The sequence below is a fragment of the Schistocerca americana genome, chromosome X (assembly GCF_021461395.2).
Source record: "Schistocerca americana isolate TAMUIC-IGC-003095 chromosome X, iqSchAmer2.1, whole genome shotgun sequence".
Lineage (NCBI taxonomy): Eukaryota > Metazoa > Arthropoda > Insecta > Orthoptera > Acrididae > Schistocerca > Schistocerca americana.
The window spans coordinates 615,210,391-615,233,258 of record NC_060130.1 but is presented as its reverse complement, the minus strand read 5'-3'; the positions used below and the strand labels follow the sequence as shown (position 1 = coordinate 615,233,258).

At 38.9% G+C, this 22,868-nt stretch overlaps 1 protein-coding gene across 1 annotated transcript in view; it reads right to left on the bottom strand.

Annotated features, from left to right (window-relative positions):
• Positions 1-22,868, bottom strand: part of LOC124556853 (protein MON2 homolog) — a gene marked incomplete in the record, with an annotated part of 217,153 nt that overhangs the window by 18,479 nt on the left and 175,806 nt on the right. Inside the window, 1 exon segment of the mRNA XM_047130874.1 lies at positions 10,698-10,882. Within this exon segment, the coding sequence (XP_046986830.1) occupies positions 10,698-10,882 (185 nt within the window).

Below are 22,868 nucleotides of genomic sequence, written 5' to 3'. Positions count from 1 at the left end.
TTGAGCATGTTTGGGACTGGAGTGTGATCATGTGATGTATCTGACCCCAGGAATGTGTCAATAAAGTTTCCCCTTCCTGGGACAATGAATTCACGGTGTTCTTATTTCAATTTCCAGGAGTGTATTATTGCATTCATTTTAGTGAATTATATTTCCATTTCTGTGGCATCGATGTTTACAAAAGTTATTGAAAAGGCTGTATATAGAAGGGTTATTGATTATTTCAGTTAACATAAATTATTGTCAACATAGTTTAGTTTCAAAAGTAGTTTAACAACTGAAAACCTTATATTCTCTTTTCTCTGTGAGGCACTGGATGGATTAAATAAAAATTTGTGAACACTATTGTACCTTTAAATAAGGCATTTCACTGTGCTCATCACAAAATGTGTGTCCTCGTAAGTCGCCGATGTGGTGTCACCTAAAAAGGACTTACAATAAGGCAGCCAACAATGCCATAAGATCATTTTATTTCACTGTAGAAAATGTACCATTATGGGATAAGAGGAGTTGCTCATCACTGATTGTTCTAATACTTTATGGACAGACAGCAAAAATCATTCTCCACACTAATGAGAAAGGCTATGAGGTGGCATCTGATTGGGGCATGGTGAAGTGGGGGCGCTCCTAATATGACAGGTAATTCTAAAATATTTCTGTTTGTCGTCGACAATGGCTTAGTAGTGAAGGACAATGAGTAAAACATATGTAATGTACCAAATACTGCAGTTCAAGGCGCACACACAGTCCAGTCACATTAATATGACCACCACCTATGCTCGTCATCAACGTGGAATAACCATTCAGAGGGGGCAGGTGGCAGCAATAACAGTAGATGGTACATAAAGCGTTTGGGGAGGCCCATGGAAAACAGTGCAGTCATTGTTGTAATGTGGAAATGAAGCAATTTCTCTGATGTCCAAACAGGCATGATCTTGGCTTTCGTGCCAAGAGTGGAAGTATTTAAAAAATGGCTAAGTTTGCAAACTGTTTGCATACCACCATGGTTGAAGTATATGGTACACGTCAAAATGGCGCTACCCAAAACCAGTGTCCACACAACTGTGGTACACCACAGGTCGTAGATGACTAGGGTGAATGATGGCTGTGGAGATGTGTATAGGCCAATAGATGTGCAAATGTTAAGCAACTGACCACCCAGGTGCACTATGGAACAACAAACAGTGTCTCCTCGACAACTGTTCAGCAAATGTTGCTTGCTTCATATGGGCCTCCACAGCTGGCACCAGGTTCCTGCACCTATATGCAGACTGTTGTTCATTGGGGATGAAGGATGGAATTTGCATACCAATAATACAACTGGACATCCAATGAGTGGTGACTGGTAATCTTTTTCAGATAATCGTGTTTCGTGCTCCATTGGACACACACTATAATTATTGTCACAAGGGTTCAGGCCAGAGGAGGAAGCATTACGTTCTGCAGAATATTTTCGTAGCATTCCCTGGGTGATCTTACTTCGGAAAGCACAATGGATCAACCCAAGTATGCATCTATCATTGAGGACTATGTCCACCACTACATGTAGTTTGTTTTTCCTTGGCATGATGGCATCTACCAGCAGGACTATGCAACATGTCACACAGCTTGCAGTGTATGTACATGGTTCAAGGAGGGACAGGATGAATTTACTGTACTCCATTCACCACCAAACTGCTCGGATCTAAACCCAGTAGGGAATCTGAGGGACAGCCTTGATTGGGCTGTTTGTGCTGTGGATGTTCAACCAAGAAACCTAGTGCAGCTGGCCACAGCACTGGAGTTGGCATGGCTCCACATCCTTAACGGTACCTTCCAGAACCTATAACCCTTCCTGCATGTCTCGCAGCAGTGGTTATTCAGGCTCTTGACAGGTGGTCACATTAATGTAACTGGACCAATACTAGGTTTTTACAGTTTCTACCACAAAATTCAATTAAAACTGATATTCTGATTACACAGGATGAGTATATGATTAGCAAGTCTGAACAATTATAACTCCTAGGTGTTCTGATACACAGTAAGCTGACAAGGAATGCTCATGTTCGGAATCTCATTAAAAAACTGACTGCTTCTAAATAGGGTGTTCAGAAATAAGCATTACAAACTTCTAGGACTTTTAGAGGGAAGTGAGTATGTCATATTTTGAATAGGGATCCATCTCCAGAAATTTACCATTTCATTCCACGACTGTTTCAATTCAGATGTTTAACTCAACGATTCCTGCTGGAGGAATTGAATTAGGCATGACACAGTAACAATTTGAAAGGAAACTTAAAGCATCCATTTATCACCTAAGCACATTTGTTTGTATTGCCACTGGAACATAGTGTATTTACATTATTCCAAAACAACAAAAGAACACAGCATACTGTACTGTGTGTACAGGTCAGTACTGATGCATTACAAGAGCAGGTCGATGTGGTGACCACCAAAGTTGTTACTACAGACATTGGACCTACAAATATTTTCTTTTTCACACTCTATCTCACCTGGTGTCTGCTCAATTTCTAGTGCGGTATATCTTCCTCTGTCTCTACAGGAGTTATGCAGCAAGGCAGACATTAAATCATGATCAGGTGACCATCTGACATAGTACACATCATCCTGTCTACCCTACTGCATACCAGGACAAGTAATTCTGAGACTTTTCTCCTTCTCTCCACAGACGTGGATGCATTACATATCTGAACTGAAACCATTGCACAACGGAAATGGTACGTTTCTGGACATGGTTTTCAATTCAAGATATTACATACTCAATCCCTTCTACATGTTTTCTACATGTTTGTAATGGGAATTTCCGAACACTCCATATTTACCATTATAACAGTATATGCAATATGTGATAGTACAACACAATTACATTAGTCTACTTTGCTTATTTTCAACGTTTATGACATATGGTATTATATTCTGGAGTAACTTTTTCCATTTGCAAATGCTGTTAGTTCAGAAAGTGGAAGTTTGAACAATATGTGGTGTTATTTTGTGAATCTCTTTTTTACAGGCAAAAGTTATTAGAAATTCACGTACCCATAAGAACATCGAGTGTGAAGTGTTCAACTTCCAGCATCATACCTATGCAGAAGATCTCACTGAAAACTCTAGAGAATTCCAGTCATGTGTAAAAGCACTGAGTGGATTAAGGCTTCTATTCAGTCACTCACTGACCTGTCTGGGGTGGCAATAGAAGACAGCAAAATGCAAGCTGAAGTTTTAAATTTCATGTTTAAGAAATAATTCATGCAGGAGGATCATACAAACATCGTTTGACTGCATCACAGACTCCCACATGGGGGATATACAAGCAGCCATCCATTGCATGGAGAAGCAGCTGAAAGAGTTGGAAACAAGTAAGTTGCCAGATCTGGATGGAATCCCAGTTCGTTTTTACAAAGAGTAATCTGTGATACTGAACCCCCACTTAGCTTGCATTTATCACAATTTCTCACCCAGTGTGACGTTCCAAGTGACTAGAAAAAAGCACATGCGATTCCTGTAAATAAAAATGGAGAAAATATGAATCTGCATATTTACAGACCAATATCCTTAAGACCAGTTTGGTGCAGGATTCTCTATCACATTCAGAGTTTGAATATAATAAATTTACTTGAGACAGAAAAGCTTCTATTGACAATTCAGCACAGATTTAGAAAGCATCACTCGTGCGAAGTTCCGCTTGCCCTTTTCTCGTATGAGATCCTGTGAGCCATGGATGAAGGCAACATGCAGGTTACATACTACTAGATTTACAGAAAGCATTTGACATGGTGCCCCGCTGCAGACTGCTGATGAAGATCCAAGTATATGGATTAGGTTCCCATATATGAGAGTGGTTCGAGATAAGTACGTTGACCTCGATGGTTAGTGCTTGTCAGGAGTGCCCAGGGAAGTGTTATAGGACCACTGTTATTTTGGATATACATAAATGATCTGGTGGACGAAGTAAGCAGGAGTCTGCAACTGTTTGTTGACAATGCTGTGATGTACGGGAAGGTGCCATCATTGAGTGACTGTAGGAGGATACAGGGATACAGGATGACTTAAGACAGAATTTTCTGTTGTCATGATGGACGGCCTCTAAATCTAAAAAAATGTAAGTTAATGCAGATGAGTAGGAAAACCACTCCTGCAATGTTAGAATAAAGCATTAGTAGTATGCTACCTGACACAGCCACATAATTTAAATATTTAGACATAATGTTGCAAAGCAATATAAAATGGAACTATCACGTTAGATTGGTAGTAGTTAAGGTGAATGGTAGAGCTCATTTTATTGGGAGAATTTTGTGAAAGTGTAGATCATCTACAAAGGAGACAGTGTATAGAACACTTGTGCAAACTATTCTTAAATACTGCTCGAGTGTTTGAGATCCCCACCAGGTCAGATTAAGAAAGACACCGAGGCCGTTCAGAGGCATGCTGCTGGATTTATAACCGGTAGGTTCGATTGGTACGCAAGTATTACGGGGATGCTTCATGAACTAAAATGGGAATCCCTGGGGGGATGATGATGATGATGATGATGATGATGATGATGATGATCTTTCCAAGGGGCACTATCAACACTAGTGAGGAAATTTAGAGAATTAGCATTTGAGGCCAACTGCAAAATTATTCTACTGCCACCAATGTACGTATCGCCTGAGGAGAGCCAAGATAAGATGACAAATAATATCTTTAATTGCTGTTTGGTTCTGTTAACCTGTAACATGTATGAGTGAAGTGGGCACAAAGCTGTCCAATTTTTATAAGATAGGATTCATTCCATTTCATTATTGCAGTTATAGTCTCAAATCAGCTGATTGCAAAAAATATAATTCGTTTTGTTTAAAATAAAGCTTATTAAGAGTTATGCACAACTAAAAATTCTACTACAGCAAGTAATAGCAAATTTTGTGTGAGCTAATGTGTATTTATGGACTTAGTGACATCACTCATTAGAAAGACTGGCATTCTGATGTTTCAGTAACATATTTCAATTTTTGTGATACTAACATCTCCACATTACTATCTCGTGTGAAAAAAATCGGTGCTTCAATGTTATCATGCTAACATCTCCATGAAAGTATGAGGATCAGCATCCACAAAAACAACAATGTTGGGGCTAAAGAGCTCACTAGTTAATTCTATAGTGCAAGTCTGCAATTATCTTAGCTAAATTGTGTTACAAGTAACAGAAAAGCTGGACTATCATTGTAACTGGAACAACTGATTATTGTATGTTAAGACTTCCATTAAGGACTGGACTAAGTGAAATATCTCTGTATAACTTTCTTTTGATGGATTACTGCAAGATACTACGTTTGCTATGGTGCATGAGGTAAATGTGAACTGTGTTCTGTGTCGCACACTATTTTGTTCTGAAGATTATAATTTATCTGATAAATTCTGTCAATGGACTGTTGTTGGGTGAAGGCCTAACCCGATTAAGGCACTTATATTATTGCAAAATTAAAGAACTGGTCACTGTCCAAACAATATGACAAAGCTCAACAAATGTGTGAAATACTGAATCCAAAAGTGTAGATTTTCATACATTATTAAGTAAACACCATGTACTATTCATTAGGGTTTCCAGATTCATGGTTACAGTTAGGTGCGCTACTGAAGATGCAAAGGTAAATAGATGAGAAAAATGTGGTTGGTTACCTTATGCACTGTGGTAAGAAATTTGGTCAGTACAGGTGGAACTGTATTTAAGGGTTTACCTACTAGCTGTAGATGGAGAGTTGCTTCTCTCCAGAATAAATTGTTATGCTATTCGGTTTCTGAATTGAGTCTGTAACAAATATGCTTTAATCAGCTGCAAATACAGTAGTTCAGTGGGACGCTAACTCTTTTCTATTACAAAAGGAATGTAAAGCAATTTTTACTAATTGCTGCTGTGATGAAACTGGAAGTTACCGAATGCATTACCCTCAATTTAACAAAAAAAAAAAAAAAAAAAAAAAAATGACAGGGCAAATGCCTAAATGAAAATTTGTTTTACACAAGTAATTATGAAAACATGCTGAAAAGTACTGCTTCCCAATTTTTTGTGAGTGAGCTCTCAAAACTTTTTAAATAAAACAATTTTTTTTTAGCATTCTAAATCTTTATTCTTCCTGTCTACATATTTATTTCTCAACAGTGTCATCCTGGCAACGAACACATTTCTCCCAATGAGAGATCACTTTGTTAATACTGACACTGTGGATTGGTTGACTCTGTTGAAGGAGCCACAACTTCACCTCTGCTTGCACTGCAGCCACGAAATAATTACTGGGATCATGTATTTTAGTCACTACTGGCTGCTTCATATTTAAGATGAAGCATAGCATTACTACTTAAATCTGACTGGAATTCTATACAGCTGTCTCCTTTGGATGTTTCTGATGTAACATTTGAGAGAAAGAATGAGAATGCTGTATGCAGCAGATCTTGACCTACATTTACATAATACTGCACAAACACGTAATGGTATGTGCCGGACGGTACTTCTGGTACCACTAACTGATCCATCCTACTCTGTTCCACTCGTGAAAGGCATGTGGGATGAATGATCGTCAGTAAGCCTCTACATTGGCTCTAATTTCTTGAATTTTGTCTTTGTGGTCATTACATGAGATGTATGTGGGAGGATGTAACATGTTGTCTGACTCTTTCTGGAAAATGCTCTCCTGAAATACAATAGTAAACCTCTCCCTGATGCACAATACCTCTCTTGTAATGACTGCTGGAGTTTGTTGAGCATCTTGGGAATGCTCTCACAGTGACCAAACAATTCCATGCCAAACACTACGCTCTTTGTTGGATCTTCTCTTCCCTTCCATCATTCCTATCTAGTAAGGAATCCATATTAATGAACAATATTGAAGAATAAATTTAACAAATGCCTTATAAGCCACTTCCTTCATGGATGAGTCACATTTCCTTAAGATTCTTCCGATAAATCTCAATCTAGCATTTGCTTTTCCACTTCAAGGTCACTCTTGGATAGTTACTCCTATATATTTTATGGCAAATACCGTTTCCAGCAGTTTCTCATCAATAGTGTAGATGTACAGTAGTATCTTTCTTTCCCTACGTATGCACAATATGTTATATTTATTTATGTTCAGGGTCAACTGCCAGAGCCAGCACCATTTACCAATCCTCTGCAGGTCATTATGCAAATCAGTACTGCCGTCTGGAGTCACTACTTTGTTACAGACAACCACATCTGAACAGCCTTAAAAGAGCATCCAATGCTTTCTAGTAGCTTATTTATATACAGTATACACAATAATGGTCCTATTACACTTCCTTGGGATACTCTGGAAATTACCTTTACATCTGTCAATTTTGTTTTGTTAAGAACAACGTGTCGAGTTCTGTCTAAGTGGAAGTCTTGAATCCAGTTGCAAATCTGGTCCAATACTCAATAAGCTCATTTTTTTCACTAAACGGTAGCGAGAGACTGTGTCAAATTCCTTCCTGAAGTTAAGGAACACAGCATCAACCTCAGCACAGTTGTCAAAAGCAATGGAGGAATAGAGTGAGCTGATTTTCACACGATATCTGTTTGTGGAATCCATGTTGATTTTTATGAAGGAGATTTTTGTTCCCCAAAAAGGTCATACTTCTTGAGCATAAAACATGTTCCATAATTCTACAGCAGATTGATGTCAACGATCTGGGTGTGCAATAGCGTGCATCTGTCCTGCGATCCTTTTTGGAAACGGTAATTACCTGAACTTTTTTCCAGTCGCCAGGTACCCTTTGTTGCTCCAGCAATCTATGATAAACAGCTGGTAGAAGGGGAGCAGCAAGTTCTTTTGCATAATCTTTGTAGAATCTTGTAAGTATTTCATCTGGTTCTGATGCCTTTTCACAACTAGGCGATTGTAGTTGCTTTTCTATTCTGTGATCAGCCATTTCAATATCTGCCATTTTGACATTCATACAATGAATAAAAGGAGGGACTGTGTTACAATCTTCCACAGTGAGGCGATTTTAGATGATCAAATTCAGTATTTCAGCCTTCTCTCTGTTACCTTCTGTTTTGGTCCCAGTATGGTCTCTGATGAATGAATAGATGATTTCAAACCTCTTACCGATTTTACATAAGACCAAAACCTCTTAGGTTTTTTACTTGGATTGGGTGACATAATTTTACTTTCAAAGTCATTGAGCACTTCTCTCATTGCTCTCCCTATGCTCAGTTTCACTTTGTTCAGCTTCCATTTGTCAGCTAAGTCTTGACTTCTCTGGAATCTGTGATGCTCTCTTTCTTTATGTAGAAGTTTTGTAACACTGCTATTAAACCATGGTGGGTCTTTCCCATCCCTTGTGACCTTGCTCGGAACATACTTGTCTACGGCATACTGAATGGTGCTTTTGAATTTTTTTCCATTTTGCACTAATCACTGAATATTTTATGCTGACTACTCAGAGGCTCTGTAATTTGCATCCTGTCACTCTTGCTAAGCAAAAATATCTTCTTACCTTTCTTCAAAGAATCCAGTATGTAATGTAACAATACAAGAGAAGGAAAGTTGTCACTCACCATATAGCGGAGATGCTGAGTCGCAATAGGCACAATAAAAAGATTCCCACAATCATCGCTTTCCGCCACTAAGGCCTTTGTCAACAGTAGACACACACACACACACACACACACACACACACACACACACACACACTAACGCAAGTTGCGCTTGTGTGAGTGTGTGTGTGTGTGTGTGTGTGTGTGTGTGTACTGCTGACAAAGGCCTTAATGGCCGAAAGCTATGATGAGTGAATCTTTTTATTGTGCCTATCGCGACTCAGAATCTCTGCTATATGGTGAGTGGCAACTTTCCTTCTCTTGTATTGTTCCTAGCTTTCTTAATATTCCTTGTAAAACCAGTAGTCATAGATGCTGTCATAGCCTCATGATCACTACATCTTCCTCTAGTTCAACTGATTCAATAAGTTCAGGTTTGGTTGTTGCTAAGATGTTTAAGACATTGCCTTCATGATTTGGTTCTCAAACTATCTGCTCATAGTAAGTTTTGAACAAGATGTTCAGAATTCCATCACATGAATCCCCGTTTTAGGCAACAGGTTTGAGAGCATGACACTCCCAATCTAAACTCGGACAAGTTGAAATCTCTTCCCTCCCCTCCCCGCCACCCTCTTAACAGAAAAATTGTTAACAACATTCTTTAAGTTCACTCTGAGTCACTCTACCACTGCAGCTCCTGACACAGACGGTCTATAAAGGCATCCAGTTACCATTTTTGACTGAACTTTGATGCTTAACTTCACCCAGATTAATTCACATTTGGGATCTGTGATAACCTTGCTAGATGTTATCGAGTTCTTTATTGCAATAAATATGCTGCTAGCAATGGTGACTAACATATTGTTATGATAAATTTTCCAATCTGAACTTAGGATTTTGTTGCTATTCACTTCCGGTTTCAAGGAGCTTTTTATTCCTAATAATATCTGGGCATTGTAACCTTCAATATGAGATACTATAGAAAAAAGTCCAACTAAAATTACTTGACAGTTGACATGTGTCACTTGCCACTACAGTGTCACCGTGTACGCTGCCACCTACCACTTGGTTGTAGGTGACACACAAACATGGCAGATCACTTCACAAGTGCTGTTAATGTGGAACACAGAGCAATGTTGGAAGCAGCCATTGTGAGATACACGGACTGCCATTTTACCAACCAATGAGCAGTACTGGTTGGCACTGGGTTGCAGATTATAGGGAACCAAAGCAGATTCCAAACAAGAGAGGAAGGGTAAAAAAAAACACAATATGATGATGAAAATGATGTGAGAAAGTATTATATATAAAGAAATTACATTTAAACCAATTAAATAAATAAAGATAGTTATTGAAATCATAAAAATAAAAAAATAAATAAATAAAAATAAAAAATCACTGTTTTGATGAGATTCTAACCTACAACTTTCTACATGTCAGGTTTATATGCTGAACACTGCACTACCCCACTCCGTAGGATTAGGGTGTTATATTTATGACTCTGGTAACCCAGTAGCAATGATGAATTGCAGCCTTCGAAATTCAGTTTCACGCAAATGTCATATGGAGCTTATCTAATGTAATCTCTTTGATTACAATATTTGTCATGTGATGCTGAATCGCGTCTTGTGTTGAATGATCCAGTATTGTTTGGTAAGTGCCATGTATGAAATGGGTGTACTTCGTTAGGATCACTGTGTGTGTGTGTGTGTGTGTGTGTGTGTGTGTGTGTGTGTGTGTGTGTGTGTGTGTGTGGTGGGGGAGGGGGGGGGGGGTAATCATGTGTGATGAAACAATAGAGCTAGACCCAGGATTTGTGATACAAAACTCATAAAGGAAGAATGCCGGACGAGAAGTTAGAAATGAACTGACCAATTGTTGTCGAAGTCTGACAAAAGTGAATGGTTTGGGTGTGATGTGATGCTGGAGGGAACTAGCTCCAACACATGAAGTGTCAACTATCACATAATTGGAATAAAATTCTAGGAACTTTCCTTGGATGCTCCTGCAGTTTACTAATATTATGTTACCCTTTCCTATAGATGATCATTACAATAATTTTGCAAAGGAGCTATAGTTTATATTCTTATATGCTCTTGGTATATTTTTGAATTGTAAGAAAAGGTATAAAAAATACAGTATAGGACATGTTTAATATTCTGGTTACAACAATTGTTAAACTTACCAGAGCTGGGACTACTTGCAGAATGAATTGAGCCTTTGTTTAGCAGGACGACCACTTTAAGAATAAACTCTTTCTGAATAGAATGAACATGAGGTAATACTTCATCACGCAGTAATTCTATTACTTTGCAATCCACTGCTTCATCTGCCTGGAGCTCTTCAGGGCATCGATCACACGTTGGTGCACTGAAAATTGCCACGAAATGGTTAAGAGTTGTAGTACACGCACTATTTTCTTCAGCAATATGTTCTTGCCTTGGTGTAAATAAACATCTGATTTGCACATCACAAAAAAGAAAAAAATATATTTCCATGTCATGCAAAACAGACCAAAAAAAAAAAAAATCAGTAAGGTACACAAAGGATCTCAACCAATGTGTTATCAAACACATATATGAAAATTACTTATGTTTGGAAAGCAAGAAATTTGTAATAAACACAAAACTGTTCTGAATGCTGCATCAGTTGTGGAATAAAATGCAACAGTTCTCCACATTTCTCAGGCATGACAGGTGTCTGGATGTTAATACAGTCATCTGCAATAAATAACTGATAAGTGTCTTTCATGCAGAGAATTCCTTTACCAGTACAAATTTATCTCCATATGACTGCTTTATAACTATGTTTACCACTGCTGTAAATATTCTACCAATGAAATTACAGCAAGAAATTGGTGGTACATGATTTTAGCAAAACTACTACAAATAACATCAGTAACAAAAAAACAAAAAAACAAAAAAAAACAAATGAATGAATAAACAAGCAAATAACAGCAAAGAAATAACACCGAAGACAACAACAAAAACTACTCACACCAAACAATAAAGATGTATGAAAACACCTGACATTCAAGTTACACAAATGCAGCAAAAGATGTTATCAAATAATACACACATAAGACAAAAATTAAAGCATAGATACCTAACACTGTGTGGAGATCATCTCCAATTTGGCAAAGTGCAGCAGCTCAACATGTCATTAACTCAGCAAGTGGGTGGAAGACCTCTGGAAAATAATACTCAGCCACACCATTGCAGTTGCTTCATAAAACAACCTGCCATTTTTAGTACAAGTTCCTGGGTATTAACAGACCACTCAAATACATACGACAATTGCTTTGCATCACACAAATGTGGTATCTGAGCATTTGTTTGAAATTATTCTGGAAGCTCATTGAGAGCAAACTCCTGCTGGAATAACCCATTGTTCCAAGGATTACAAAACTTCACATGTTGCACATGATCTAAGTATCAGAACCCCATCTTCTTCCACGCACCTTGCAAGCAGTTTGATGAATTCTTGTTGATAATCATGATCTAGGATATCACATAGTTTGCATTAAATGTGACTCCAATTTTCAGTTACAAACAATTACTGTTACAGTTCGTGAAACCAAAATAAATATTTCTTGTCATCTATGGCACAAAAAGTGACTTCACAGAGTCCAGTAAGTCCTTGGCTCCTGTACGTCAGTCTTACAATAGATAGGTCACCTGCTTAATATGCTATGAAAGCTATCAAACAGCTTACTGTCCTATTCATATAAATTCCTGGCAGCTGTTTAGCATGTTAGCCAGCATTGCCTGTTGACTGACAGTGCCATTCTTGCCTGGTTGTTGATGAACATGAATGCAAAGTGCTCACGATTCATCACAAACGACATGTAATTGCAACAAAAATAATAAAAATAAATTTAAAAAATATGGTGCAATAATATGCAACACTACCAAAATAAAAGATTAGCAGCCCACCGAATAATTTCACATTTCAAAGCAAGCTTAGCTGTGACTTTCCCCTTCAACACACAGTGGAGTGTAACAAATATGCCTCAAAGGAAACAGACATTCATTCAGTAGCCTCCAATTAGATAAAACCTTTCGGATTAACCTTGGTGATGACTATCATTGTGTGGTCACGGGAACTATTCAACCAGCACAATTCTAATAGGTGTCTTTTTCACATTTTATGTCAGTCTGAAGAAATAAAAAGCATACAGTGTTAAAAGCAAGCTTCTGTTACTGAAAAGAAGGAAAGGAAAATTGATGGCAAGGGCACACAAAAAGTCTCTACGGCATGGGAAGAAAAAGACACAAACAGAGGTACTAACATAGGGAAATTGGTAATCCAGTTATGCAGTCACAGTCTGACAGAATAATGAATGATTTGATCTTAAATCAAGACAGTAGGTATTGATAAGATACAGTCAGAATTGCTATGATCAATGGCAAGTACAGGAACTACATAACTATTCAATCTGTTTTACACATTGAATTAAAAATGACACATAATCAGATTTCCAGTAAAGTCCCATTATCATACACCCAATGCAGGTACATGGAGATAAACTTCAGACCTATGCAATAACCACACAAATTATACATCTATGAATTGTTGACTAGAATAATACACAGAAGAATTTAAGAGATGCTAAGTAAAGAAAATTTTGGCTACGTAAAAGGTAAAAGTATCTCATGCTTCATAGGGGAAGGAAGAATAAAGAAAAGTCAGGATAACCAGGATGTGTTCATGGTATTTGTGGTCCTAAAGAAAGCCACTGAGAATTCTGGGTGAAAGACGATATCTGAAATCATAATACCACTGGATTGGCTGTCACAGTTCAGGAATAATAAACACTCCTGCTTGAAAAGGCCAGAATGACGGCATCAGTGTCACCACTTGTAAAATGTCATTTCTCGACACGTCCCACTTCATCTTGTCTACACAAAGTAAAGCTGCCGCAATGCACAGGTCAGTCTGAAAGATCACTGCGCTTTACTAGTCACAGTCCTCCGATTGCTGAACTGAGGTAACCAAACACTTATAGGGGGACCTACTGTTTAATGTTGACGCTAAACCATAGTGTAACTTGGCATTTTTTATGTTAAGAGGGCATTTCCACATGTGAAAGGGAACCAAAAAGATATTCAGAACTGACTGAGGGTCGAACCTTACCTTTTTGGATTTGCAGTCTGACATTTTAGCACACCACATACGTAGAAACTGAAACCCTGAGAAAAATACATAAGACTGCAATGACCTTTATACTGCAGACTCAGTCCTCAGTAAAACACAAGTGATTAAGTATACTGAACTGTACATGATCTCTGACAGGGAACTTAGTATAGTGCGAAGCATGACCCTCCCCACAACCACATCATGAAAGGGCTGGGGGAGGGGTGGGGGGTTGAGTGGAAGAAAAAGCTTTTGTGATGTTGCAATTTCCACAAACAGCAAAGCAAAAATATTGTGCTAACATCAAGTGGTAGAAAGAGAAGTGGGGAAAAATTAGAAATGCATTGTGAAGTTAGTATGCAGTTTATAACTACTGTTATTCCAAAGCAATGATGGAAGGAAAAGAAAAGTTCATAATAGGTGCATGAAAAAGAGGGATTAGAGCTTAGGTTTTCAAGTGATGTAGGCCTTGCAGCTGAAGCTAAGGGAAATTTAGAAGCTTTGTTAATAGAATGGACCACCTGCACAGCACTTAATTTGGTGTCATCAAATCAAACAGCATAAGATACTTTTTTCACTTCTGGGAATTTAATGTCTGTCTCTGATACATTTTCCTTAAACAGAATGCTAAAGATACGTTAGCTAATAACTGTTTAGTTAAATTATTTTAATGTAAACAATTGCAAAGTATTTTTTATGTCCAGCATTATATTAAACTTTGACTAGCTGTTTTCTCCTCAACCAATGTCATATGAAAAGTGTTTTGTCATGCAGGATGTGGCCAACTAGAGGTATAAGAGTCCAAGGCTTGTTCGAGAAAAAAAACAAAATGTTAAGGTACTAGCTGCCTAGTGCCACTCCCTAAAACACAAATTAGTTGTAGCCTCACAGACAGAACATGCATAAAATGCAGGGTATACTACAGCAATCACATTATTCTTTGATAACAGCACCTGCAGATACAAGATAATCTTTAACTTTATTTATTCCATTTAGTCTTTTCATTGTGCATGTCTGCAACTCACTGTGTCATCTTTACGATGAGCAGCAATCTATTGTTTTCCTATATTGGTTATTCCTTTTGTATTATTTTTAGTTACTCAGACTAAATCACCACCTGTGTTTGTGAGAGAGGTGAAATCAGCAGATTGTCTGTACTCTAACTCTTCACTGCCATGAAAATTATGATTTATGCTCCCAGTATTCAGGTTAAAAAGCTATTTTTAAACCATCCATAGTTAACTAGCCAATCACACTACCCGCTGGCTTCTGTATCAAGTTCTTCAGTTTACATTTTAAAACTATTTTTCCTAATGTTTAGGCAGCACTACTGGCTCGCTTTATTAAAGGTTCACCCTTTATTGCTGGTGGTGGGCTCGACTTGAGTGGTGGGCTGGACATGAGCTCACAGGTGGAGATTGTATATATCTGCCCCACCAACACTGAGAGCTTTTACCTAGTCATTACTGCTTTGCATTTCTACCTGCAACAATTGTTCACTGTATCACAGGTGGTAGGTGACTGGAGAGTTAAGGCACAGGATATCCGTTTCTGTACAAGGTTGGGAGGGTAATATTTGTCTGTGAGAGGCTCAGTGAGACCCTTGGCATATTTTGAGAGGGACTGCTCATCGCTACAGATGTGATGGCAACAGGTGGCTAGGCTGTATGGAAGGGACTTCTTGGTATGAAATGAGTGGCAGCTGTTGAAGTGGAAGTACTGCCAGTGGTTGGTAAGTTTGATATCAATGGAGGTACTGATATAGCCATCTTTGTGGTGGAAGTCAACAATGAGGAAGGTGGCTTGTAGGGCTGAGGAGGAACGGATGAAGCAAATGGGGGAGAAGATATTGAGATGTTGGAGGAATGTGGACAGGGTGTTCTCACCCTCTATCCAGATCATGAAGATGTCATCAATGAATCTGAACCAGGTGAGTTGTTTGGGATTCTGGATAGTTAGGAAGGATTCTTCTAGATGGCCCATGAATAGGTTGGCATAGGATGGTGCAATGTCACAGATTTATTTGTAGGTGATGCCTCCAAAAGGTGGGCATGACTACCAACAAGCTGTCTGTCCACATGAATGGCCAACAAACAGCTGCACCACACAGTTGCTCAGCAGACTGCCTAACACAATATTCTACTCTTCAGTGACTGCTCTACGGCCTATGCCATCTGGATCCTTCCTACCAACTCCAAATTTTTTGAGCTGCACAGGTGGGAATTCTCCCTGCAGTATATCCTACAGTCCTGTAATGCCTCCACCCCACTCCCGGCCACAACCTTTTTTAGTCACTGCACTGTTCTTCACCTGACCTACCCCTTCCCTGTTCCCACTCCAGCACAATACTGCCTTCTTTTCCACCAATGCACCCACAGTCTTTTTACTTCTCTCTTCTTCCACTCTGCCCCCCCCCCCCTCCCAACCTCCATCTAACCTCCCGACTAAAACTAGCTGCCCTACCCTCTTCCCACCATATCCCTGCATGCTACTATAAGCAGCACTTTTAATGTCCACCACCCCCACCCTGCTATCCCTCCCACTACCCACCCCAGCCTCCTCCTTACCCCCACCACCCACAGTGCCTCACAGTCTACTTCAGAAGAAGGACTTTTACTTGTTTAGCAGTCTTTTTGTTGTGTCTGTTTGGAACTCAACATCTCCGCTATACAGTGGGTAGCGACCTACCCTTTTCATAATACTGTCATCATTCCATCCTGGATTTTCCATGGTTTGATTTTGCCTAATGGCTTTTCTTCCATCCTGTAACTGAGTGCTTTTTCCCTTTGTTACTATTTTCTAACACATTACTTTACTCTTTACTTACTGTTTGTCCTTTTCTGCCTCTTCTTCTCTGTGTTTTACACGTCAACTTTCAAACTGCACCACACACTGACTTATGAGCCATACTTTCTCAGCCATCTTGTCCATGCTCAACACATGCTATGTAACTGCACTGATGGTTGGTTGGTTGGTTGGTTGGTTGATTCGGGGGAGGGGACCAAACAGCAAGGTCATCGGATTAGGGAGGGACGAGGAAGGAAGTCAGCCGTGCCCTATCACAGGAATCTGGATTCTTCCTACCATCACCAGCTTTTCTGAATTGCATCTACTTTACTGTAACTCCTTGCCTCAACCTCTCAACCTGTGTTAGTCTCTGCCCTTCACCCACCTATCTTCTTCCCTCTTCCCACTCCAGCACTACAAGTTTTTCTGTTCCACCAATGAAGCCAGACCACAGTCTTTTTACTTCTCTCCTTTTCCCCCCTGTCTAACCTCCCAACTGCATCTAGCTGCCCTACCCTCTCCCCAACACATCGCTGTATGCTCCCACAAGCAGCACTTAACTGTCCACACCCATACCCTGCTATCCTTCCCCCTCTCCACCCCAGCCTCCTCCTTACCCCCACCACCCAGATTGTTTCTCCAAACATGCACAGTAGCTCAGAATCTGGCCTTGGCAGACAAACAATGGACATATTTGTGCATGTTGTGTTTTGCATAAATGTGTTTGTGTGTGTGTGTGTATGTTGTCTACTTTATCAGAAGGCCTTTTACTTGTTTAGCAGTCTTTTTGTTGCATCTGTCTGTGACTCAACATCTCCACTACATGGTGAGTAGCAATCTGTCTTTTTCATAATATTGTAATTATTCCATCCTGGATTTTCCACTGTTTTATTATATGGTCAATGTCACACGGTGTGTGCTCCACAATGGCCGATTTCTCCATCTGTCCCAAATTGCAATACCATTTATGTTGGGTGATCGTGGTATTGATGGATCGTCCAGTAATTTCAAGACAGAGTTTTCCATGTGTACATGGTATGCAGTATATTCCTGACACTATAAGTGGGACTCACTCTCTCTCTCTCTCTCTCTCTCTCTCTCTCTTTACATCTTAGACATTCATTGATCATCTTGATTATTTTGTAAAAAGTCTATACACCATATCCAGTCAATTTTATCCGTCACCCTGGGGATGTATGGTAAGAAGGCTGTACTGACATTTCTTCTTCTTCTTCTTCTTCTTCTTCTTCTCCTCACTTATCACTTTGTCGAGAGTTAAATGTTATTACATTTCTCATGCAGTGAGTGCCCCTTGCTGCTCAGGATGCACTCCAGGTTATACCTTGGTCCGAGGTGCTGCAGCTCATATATTCACCTTGTGCATTACGAGCATATTAATCATTCCTCTTTTGTGGCTCAGGTGACGACAGTTTGTGCAGGTACTGGGTAATGCATGTCGGTTTTTGATACATGCTGTGTTCCAGATACATGCTATGTTCCAGGTTCTCATTCCTCATAGCTAGCACATCTAGAAATCATAGCAGTTGATCCTTTTCTACAACAGTAAATTTCATGTTGGCTTGAAGACTGTTCAGATATCTTAAGGAGCCATAGGGCTATTCCTCGCCATGGTTTCACTCGACAAAAGTATCATCATTGTACCTGTGCCACACGTTCGGTTTTCAAGGTGCCAAGTTCAGCACCTGTCTTTCAAAATGCTCCATGAAGACTGGCAATCAGAGGACTACGTGGACTGCCCATGTTGATGCCTTCCAGCTATTTGTAGAAATCATCATTCCACACAATGTGGCTGATTGTAAGTTGGCGATTTCCTGAGGAAAAAAGGAACCAATCTGCTCCAATGTGTCTCCAAGTGGCACTTTAGTAAACAAAGGAATAACATCATAGCTGACCAGGACACTGTTAGGGCCAAGTTCCAGTTTCTTCAGCTTCCCAAATGAAATGTCTCAGCTCTGTTTGTCTTTCCCCCACACAGCTCAAACAGAGTGGCCAGGTGTCTCATCATTTATACACCAGAGAGCCAGGAGTACTTACAATCAGCATCAGTAGTTCATCACCTTCATGGATTTTTCAGAACCCATAAACTCTAGGTGGTAGGGCTCCTGTGTTGCACATGTTCCTCTGTATGTCCACCAACAGAGAACATCCCATGACTAACTGACTCATCTTTCATGTGATCAGTTGCACTGGATCTAACAGGTCATGTGTCTTCTGCTCACAGTCTTTGGTCTTCTTTACAACTGTCGCATTTCACCTGTCAGCAGGTAGTACCAATATGCTCTTGTCAACATTAAAGCTCTAGGTAGCATGCAACTCTTCTTTTTTCAGGCTCCTAGCTGGTGGTTTCATTTGGTGGTGTGTCCTGGTGGTCTCAGTGCATACTTCTTGAGATTTTTCACAAGGAACAGTCCAGATAGCTGCTTTGGTGTTAGCAATGAGATCCTCTGTAGGTAAAGTTATGGGGATGATGGTAAACTTCCCTCCTTTTTGAAGGACAGACAGTTCCTCTGAGGTCAGTGTCAGTTTGCTTAGGTTGACAACTGTGATTGACATGTAATGAATTAGCCTGTCAGTGTGCTTTCTGGATATTTTGAACTTTTTCTTCAATCACTTGGTGCAATGGTCAAGTTCATTTTGCATGCTCCTTGAGTGACACTGTCGATCTCATCCCAGTTGTCTTGGTGCATGCTGCCACTAGGTTGACGGACAATGTCCAAAAGTTGCTCAACAGTTTTTACCAAGTCTCTCCATATTGTATGAATTCACTCATGAAGAAATTAATTCTGTTGTAGATATGACACATCTGGGCAGTGGTGATTAGGTGCTGAGCAAGGTGGTGCAGTGGTTAGCAAACTGGACCTGCGTTCATGTGGACAGCAGTTCAAACATGCATCTGGACATCCCAATTTGTGTTTCCTGTGATTTCCATAAATTGCTTCAGGCAAATGTCGAGATGGGTCCTTTGAAAGGACCCTGATCCAAGCTTGTGCTCCATCTCCGATGAGCTCATTGTTGATGGGACAATGAACATTGATCTCCTCCTCCTCCTCCTCCTGGTGATTCGGTGCCTACATTTCACAAACTTTAATGTGGTCCCTTCAACCCAGCACTAACAAAAGAAAAGCGGAAAGGACTTTATTCTTCTGTTATTGGTCAAGGTGTTACTACAATCTTGAAAATTGTCAAACAAACATCAGCTCGATAAGCCAATGGTCAATTTGTAATTAGACAATGTATACAACTGTTGACACATGGAATGCTTTGCAATACAGAAGCATCTAACAATCATGTATAATCAAAAATAAGAATCTCATATACTAACACTTAAGCCAGATATTATTTGAATGTTCATGGGTCCTGACACTTTTTTGTATTTCAAAATAACAATGTAAGAAAGTGACTCTAAATTATCTTTTTTCATTTTTCACAATTTCTCTTCACCTTTTCCCCTTCGGAGCACTAGGTTCCAGAACTCTACATATCTTTGTACTTCCATTACTTGTGCTAATGTCTTAGAATAGTCTGATATGCACAGCCATAACATAGTGGAATTTTATAGGGAACAAAAAGATCTTTATAATAAATATTTTACAGGCCCTATAAATGAAAACATTATAAAACCTGAATATACCTACAGATTGATAGAGAACTGGAGATACATACATATAAGCAATAAACACTAGATTTGAGAAGTTCCTAGTTTTGAATGGCTACATGTAACAGTTTCAAAGATGATGACATTGCATGAAGAGAAGTCAAATTGGAAAAAAAAAAGAGCACAGATATATTTGTCATACAAGTCATTGATAATCTGACTGATAACTTGCGGGTGTTTTTCATAAATTTGGACTATGGAATAAAAAAATTATCACACAAGCACCTTGTTGGCCACTGCTTATTCGACACTGAGTAAAGCTGCTTTCATTCATTTCTTCATGTAATATTTTTATATAATATTTTTATGGGAACTGATAAAGTAAAGTTTACAATTATTTGGTCACCTGAGCACAACAGCTGCAAAATGAGCAGGCATAAAGCATGATAATATGATTAAAATCACTTCTGGAAAAATGATCATATCACATAAAAACTGGGAGTTAAAATAAAACAGAAAATACTGGAGTAAATTTCATTTAAGAGGTCTTTACACAGAGGTCAAATGGGACTAACAATGAGGAACTGATCTTCCAATACCATTTAGTGTTTTTCCTGAACGATGTGCTGTGTATTTATTTACCTCATTTTTAACCACCACAACCCCCCCCCCCTCTCTCTCCACCCCTTAAAAATCTTTTTAAAAAATCTTCTTTACATTCATGTTTCAGCCCAGACTCGTGCAAGAAGGCAAGCAGTGTTTTTCCTACATGACCTGATGCTACCTGTGTCACTGAGCCTGAAACCAAGATGGTAAAAATATCCTTTTAGACTGATGAACTGCCTGTTTTTACAGGGTATTTCTATGCATATCTGTCAGGCAATGATGATAACATTCAAGAACAAGATGTCACCAATTACTGTCAGAAAACAGAAGGCACTACAAGGTACGAAAGTAATATTTCCAAAGAAAAAAATACACCATTAAAATGCACATGCATACATTTGGAATACTGCTGGGAGACTGGTTGGGATGGGGGAGGAATAAGATGGAGAGGATCCTAGTGATAAGTGGGTATCGCAGAACTTTCCACAAGATACCATCAGCAACATATGCTCAAAATAAAGCAAATAAAATTTCCTCCCTCACAGTAAGATAGGAATACTGTGATCCAGCAAACAGAAATATGAGAATAATTACACAAATTCAGAAGACAGACTCAATTTTTGAATATGACAACTCCCACCTATTTGGCATTTCAACATTCAGAAAAACTCAAAACTTTCATACATAAGATGTGGTGTAGCTCTTTTCTGTACCTGTAATTCACAGGGCCGGATGTCACCTCTCAATGTAGTAGTAAGCTAAACACTGAAGTATGTGTATTTCCTAAAGGTTTCAAACTTTTGCTGTTCATAGGGAGACAAATCATCATTATGGTTGTGTCACCATTATATGGGAATAATCGTAGTGGAGTCATTTTTACATTAAATTTTTATGTAACCTGTTTTGATTACCTGAGAGTGAAACTGAATCCAAACAATTTGGAGTAACTCACAGAAAACATAATGACAATAATAACATTACTCTTTAAATTGGGAAAATTGTGTTGCTAAGAGAATAACCATAATTTTTTGTGGCGTTTCTATACCATCAAAAACGTAGTGAAATGTCTTGATTCTGTAGAAAATTCATGAAAAATTGAAACTTAATCTCTTGCCATGAGCTATGTCATATCATCCCACATTGACATTTACCTTATGTGTGACAAGACTGTATTTCCTATGATGGAGTGATTTCATTCTCCACTAAAACAACATGACAAGTTTATTTGAGTTCTAAATCAGCAAGAGTAGGATCCAAGACTAGACTGTGTTGATTTAATATTGATTCTATGATGCATCGTTGCACCACCTCTCTAAGCTCAGAGGATTTGTTGGTTTCTCTATAGTCAAAGTCCGCTAGCACACACCACACAGATTAATAAACAGGAAGACAGGGGAAAGAGAAGATTATAACTAATGTATAAATGTTTATCATAAGTAATGAGTGAAAAGTAAACAATCCATCATTTTTAAAAATATGAATATCATCCATAAATTAAATGCCACATTTTCAGAGCAGGAAATAAAACTAGGCAGTATAAGTGCTAAAAAATAAAAAGAAAGCTCATGCCAACACAGTCACTGACAACAACAACAACAACAACAACAACAACAAGTGGCAGCGGCAGCAGCAGCAGCAGTAACAACAACAACAACAACAACAACAACAGGTGCTTTTCTCCCTTTCTCTTCTCTTTACTACAAAAAGTATCTCATAACTCATTACAGTATCTGAGTAACAGTCTCTATAATATTTGGCCTATTATTCAGCTCACTTTACCATTTCCGTCATCAGACACATCTTTCATCCAAATATCTAGGGGTACTGGTTCACAGCGATGTAAGGTGGAACAGCCACATAAACATGGGGAGACAGATGCCGTATTCAGATTTACTGAAAAAAATCTTAATGTAATTCATGCAAGAAAGAAGTCGTGTGAACAATCCGTGAGCACTGTTTGTTGGTCTGAAGTCTTCACGAAGTTGGATTTACGTAAGAGATAGAAATGATTCAAAGAAGAGCATTCTGATTCTTCACGGATTTGTTTAGCCAGCATGAATGTGTCAAAGAGATATTCAATAAACTACAGCAGAAAACACTACACACAAGACATTAGACATCACTAGGAGCCTTAGTCACAAAAGTTCTGAGAGTCACATTTCAAAGTTACAGACTACATCCTGCTACATACATCTTGCACAATGGTCACAA